The sequence below is a fragment of the Brassica oleracea genome, chromosome C3 (genome assembly GCF_000695525.1).
Source record: "Brassica oleracea var. oleracea cultivar TO1000 chromosome C3, BOL, whole genome shotgun sequence".
NCBI classification, from domain to species: Eukaryota; Viridiplantae; Streptophyta; class Magnoliopsida; order Brassicales; family Brassicaceae; genus Brassica; species Brassica oleracea.
This window is the reverse complement of record NC_027750.1, coordinates 29,323,123-29,328,647: the sequence shown is the minus strand read 5'-3', so window position 1 is coordinate 29,328,647 and position 5,525 is coordinate 29,323,123. Positions and strand designations below refer to the sequence as shown.

The 5,525-nt window shown below is 37.8% G+C and overlaps 2 protein-coding genes across 2 annotated transcripts in view; both read right to left on the bottom strand.

The window, feature by feature from the left end:
• The window catches only part of LOC106327962 (protein TRANSPARENT TESTA 12-like), a 15,050-nt gene extending 10,214 nt beyond the window's left edge, over positions 1-4,836 (bottom strand). The window contains exons 1-2 of the mRNA XM_013766296.1: positions 4,438-4,836; positions 3,684-4,315 (exon numbers count right to left, since the gene is read on the bottom strand). Coding sequence (XP_013621750.1) covers positions 3,684-4,315; positions 4,438-4,755 — 950 coding nt within the window. The 5' untranslated portion in view covers positions 4,756-4,836. The remainder of the gene's footprint in view (positions 1-3,683; positions 4,316-4,437) is intronic.
• On the bottom strand, positions 897-3,677 carry LOC106327963. The gene is made up of 2 exons (XM_013766297.1): positions 1,798-3,677; positions 897-909 (listed from the first exon to the last, which is right to left on the bottom strand). Exon 1 carries the CDS (start codon positions 3,308-3,310, stop codon positions 2,081-2,083), a length of 1,230 nt encoding a protein of 409 aa, XP_013621751.1. The 5' UTR covers positions 3,311-3,677; the 3' UTR covers positions 897-909; positions 1,798-2,080.
• Positions 4,837-5,525: the final 689 nt, after the last annotated feature.

Here is a 5,525-nt window from a genome sequence, read left to right as displayed (position 1 = left end):
CTTTAAATACACCATGTATGTTACACAATTAAACACACAATTCAATACAAACATTTATTTCATTCTCTCAATCTCACAAATCCTCTCATTCTCTTAAATTCGCAAATTTCTCTTCTCTCTCAAATACTTACGGTTACTTCACTCCTTTTTTACTTTGTTCGTGTGCTTCATCACGGTTAAAACACTTAGAAGCTCACATAATCCCACAAATTATCACATTGTATGCGTGAATACGAAATTTTAAATTTTCAAAAATTAACTTCTACATAAAAATGGTGCGAATGCGATCAAGATTTGGTACAAGTCCCTGCACAGAATGTCTCCTTCTGTTTGGTAATGGAGAAAGAAGAGCCTGGGACGAATAAAATATGATAGTGCGACACCCCAAGCACAATAGGTTGATGGTAAAAGAAAAATCAAATTAAGAGACTATTGTATAATATAGCCCAAAACAAAGACGAAGATGCAAGTAACCGATCATTGGACGAAGAAAGAATGTTTTGTACGACTCCAAGTAAATAATTTGATAGCTACAACCAAACTTCACTTTGTACTCGTACAAAAGTTATGTTATGTTCTTTTCGAACCTAATTGACAATACTAAAAGAATTGACGAATCACTCATCGGAAAAGACTATAACCAACGTATTAATTACGTCGAATTTCAAGATAACAGAATAAGATTGTTTGGTTTCGTTCACGAGCTAGCTATGCCAAAGCACAGAATAAAGTAACGTATAGTATTTTTTTTTTTGAACACGACTTAATTTCATTAAACTTCAATGTTTTTGGGTACAACCATACAACTAGAGGGAATCAAACATCCTCTTTGATTATAAGCATAAACATCATAAGCAAACGAAGCTAAAATAGATAGGTCTTCATGAGAAGATGACAGCGAATTCAAAGCTGATGTAGCGGAAGCTTTATAGGATAGGACTAGAGATCCGTTGATTCTTAGAATACCCGGAAAACTAGGATAATCACAAGGATCTTATTTAGTCTAAAAATGCCTAAAATCAATGTCTTCTTAAATTCGTTGAGATCACCTATGATCTACCGAAAACAAGGAACAAAAGAGAAAACTCTCAATTTTTATTAATAATCAATCAATTGAATACAAACTTAAGCTTAGACGGCTATATATAAAAACACCATAAAACCCTAAAATAATAAAGATAATTATCTAATATTAATAAAACAAATAATAAGATATTTGGAAATATTCCAAATACTTATCTACATCATTCTCTCTGGGTTGGATGGGTTGGAGAAGATTCGCCCTCGAATCTTAGCCGTGGTCTTCAGTTTCAAAACTTTGTCCATGATAACCAAACTTTTCTTTTTCTTTCCTCCTAACCTTCTTCCAATAATAAAATTCTTCACGTGCAAAATAATAATGAAACACTTCATCAATGTTGACTTTGGCATGAGGATGTACCATGTGTATCATGAAGAACCGTGAACTGCTAACCTTATTCTCCACGAGATAGCAAAACATATTTTCAATTGTGCTTCGTTTTGTGTAAGCCCAAAAAAACGTTTGATTTTTCAAATTGCTGCACTCGACGAGACCAAAACAATTATCTTGGAGAGAAAGTTCATCTCTCCGATTGTCCATCCTGTCACACAACTCATTGTCTCCGTCTCGAATCCGACCTTCATCATCATAGACATCAAAAATCGGATCTCCAACAATCTTTATATAGACGGTTTCTTCACTTTCGACGAACAGATTCACCATGATTCAAGAATCGAGTTTTTATTAAGAAACCAAAACACCAGCTCTGATACCACCTGATGTAGCGGAAGCTTTATAGGATAGGACTAGAGATCCGTTGATTCTTAGAATACCCGGAAAACTAGGATAATCACAAGGATCTTACTTAGTCTAAGAATGCCTAAGATCAATGTCTTCTTAAATTCGTTGAGATCACCTATGATCTACCGAAAACAAGGAACAAAAGAGAAAACTCTCAACTTTTATTAATAATCAATCAATTGAATACAAACTTAATCCTAGACGGCTATATATAAAAACACAATAAAACCCTAAAATAATAAAGATAATTATCTAATATTAATAAAACAAATAATAAGATATTTGGAAATATTCCAAATACTTATCTACATCAAAAGCAAAGCTTGAATGCGTCGATAAGAGCTTCACGACAAAGTCGGAGAGCTGAAAGTTAGTCACAAGTGACGTTGAGACCCAGTTTTCACCAACGAGATAAACCAAAGTAGTCTCGCTTGCATCTTCAGGCCCCGTACAGACCACTACATAAGATAACAAGACGGCGTAAAAGCTGGAACACTTACCCGACGTAAAAGCCGAGAAGTCTTCTCCTTTCATAGAAAGGAAGTATGGGAATGAAATCGAACATGGAACATGACTTGGTGAACCCACCAATAATTTCTTCATGAAGTAGATATATGGCAATGCGTACAAATCACAAACGTCGGTGAATCCACCGAAAATCTTTACAAATCTAGTCATACAGTTTAAGACCATACATGCTATAATCGTGTCTCTCACCACGACTCTGTTTTTTAATTGACTAGTAAAAAAGCTGACCTTTACCATAAGTTTAGTGGGCCAAGCCCAAAAGAAAGGTAAATGAGGCCCAATGTCAGCTGAAAGACCCAAGATGCACTCGTAACCTAGGCTGAACTTGCCGCCGCCGTTGAAGGAGCTATCACCGAGACTGCTTTGTTGACGGCCAACCAGGCTACGGAGGAGACTAAACGCAGGCATCATCATCGTGGGAAACGAGAGGGATAAGAAGCTTCTGAAACTCTTCAGATCAAGCCAAGGGCTGCTTTCAGATCTGGTGTCGGATGAAGTAAGGGGCACCTCAAACGGTGGATGAAAGAGCTCGTCGGTTCCCGGAGACAGGAAGAGAGGGCTTCTTTGAGAATATGGAGTCCTCGCCGGAATTTGAACAGAGGAAGCGCTGGCGCCCAAGGAAGTACGACAGTCACCCGTAAAGAAAACGTCGGGGCTTTTACCCGAAAAGCATTGAACAGCAGCAGCGGAGAAAACTTCCAGACTCAACGCTGATGAGAAGACCAACCTGAGGGCAAGTGAGGCCGATAGAGGTGGTTCTATGAATCTTCTTATCTGTCTTCGTCGCATAGAGCTTCGGATCTTCTCTCCACCGCATAATAACAGCTTTATGAACGGTGAAACACAGAGTAAAAGGTATGAAAAGAACATAGCTATGAAAAGGAGGCATAGGTGGACCGGTGACTGTGAGTCCCGGCGCCGGCGAGAAACGCCTTCACCGGCGCCAGAAAAGGAAGTCATAATGGGTGTCTCTATTACTGTGTCTGAGAGCGTCTCATATGTATTATCTATACACTGAAAACGCCAAGTTGTTGTCGTTTTTTAAGTAACGTATAGTATATGATTGTCTTTTTGGAAGAGAAAAAAAGAGTATTACTATTGTCTAAAATAATGGAATATTATTGTCAATCTTCTTTTACGAAGAAATTAACAAAGATATTGATTAAAAATTGTTAACAAGAAAAGGTTTTTATAGAAGGAAATGAATTTTTATTATCTACAGATGATTTTCCTCTTTCTTTTTCCTGCCAACCATTTTATTTTCCTATTTATAACAAGAATTGAACTAGTTAAATATTTCTATATTAAGAAAATATTTTTGGAAAAGACTTACCAAATGGAGAGAGAATCAAGAGCAAGTTCCGGATTCTCGAGTAGTCCGGCGAGAAGAACCAAGATCTGAAAATACCAAGTCTCAAGGCAAAGCATCACGGCGGATGCGGCAGAGAGTTTAAAGAAACTCGGTAGCCCCGAGAACGCTTGCACACTAAACCCTCTCCACGTCTCACGACACCGTTCACTCGTCACAATATAAACGAACTGAGCCACCACTATGATCCACCACGAGAGGCTGAGCACGAGCGACGCCCCGAGTAAACCCCACCCGAGCTTGTAAACAGCGAGCCAGCTTAGGAGAAGATGAACGAAGAGACTGCCGGTTGCAATGTAAGCACTAGGAGAAACGATGCTTTGCGCCTGGAGGAACTTTTGGATAGGGAAGTTCATCGCGTAGGCGAAGATCTGAGGGATAAGGCCGTAGACGAAGATAGACGCCGCGGAAGCGATCTCCGGCGACTCTCCAAGGAAAAGCAGAATGGGTTTGGAGAAAACGTATATTATTGTGAGGAGGACGCCGGTGAGCGTGAGCAACACGGCGGATCTCTGGAGATAAACGCCGACCATATCGTACTTTCTCCCTCCGAACGCTTGTCCACACAGCGTCTCCACTGCACTCCCCATCCCTAGCTACATATTTTCAAAGTTTGGGACTTCAAAATTATTGTTTTTATTTTATTTTGAACGAACAACTTCAATATTATTACAAAAACGTATAATCGCAAAACATAACTAAAAGATCATGTTTTTACCATGAGACCGTAAGCGAAGACTTGTATTCCTGTGTTTCCGAGAGAAGCGGCAGCTAATTCTAGGTTTCCGAGATGACCGGAGAAGATTTGAGTAGACATAGACATGAGGTAGTTTATCATATAGACTACGACAGCAGGAGCAGCAAGCTTGAAAAGGAGTTTAGATTCAATCATGGTGGCTTTACGTAGGCGGGGGAACAAGGGAGTTTCTAAATCGGAAAGCACTCTCTCCAACTCGCCGTTGCTGGATTCCGGCAACGGAGAAAGCTGTGGCTGCAGAAGCTGCTGGTATACGCCATCGTTTTGAGAGGAGTCCATGAGATTCTCGCTTAAGGATATGTGTGGTATGTGTCAGTTTAAGTGTTGGTGTTTTGGAGGGTGGCGAGTGGCGGCTATATGTACACTCGTGATTCTCGCTTGATGATGTTTTTTTTTGTTTGTTAATTAGTCAGATATTCTGCCGAGGCATGATTGTGTGAGTGTAAAAGTCCACGTAATTTTTTCGTATACCTAACCAGTCCCACTTTTTATCTAATTAAAAAATTACCATTTAAATTTGAACTTGTTCACAGCCTATTAGAAAAAAATTATAACATTCCTAATTATTTGGTTATACAATATAACTTTCTTTAAAGAAAATAGAATATTCCACTTTTACTAAATACAATAAAACAGTAATAAAGATAAAGATATACTAGGCAATAATTCGCGTATTGCGCGAAATGTGATTATTAGTTTTGTTATTTTTTAATAAGGAGATATTAATCTGTTTAATCTGGATATCAGTTCGATTTTAAGTTGTTTTTTGGTTTTTAATCTCCTAAAATATACCTATCATTTTAAATCAGTATTTATTTGGTTTGTTCGGTTAAAATGTGATGTTTTTGGATTTTTTCTTTCCTGTGATAATAAAAAATTACTATTATTTGTTTGTTATCATGTTATGAATCTTAGATAGTCATGATGTCGAACCAATGGTTTCATATTATAGTTTCTAAAAAGATAATAGTTAAAAAAGAAAAGAAAATTATTAAGACAAATCATTTTACTACAATTTGGTCGATAGTGAAAGAAGCATTAAGAAAAAG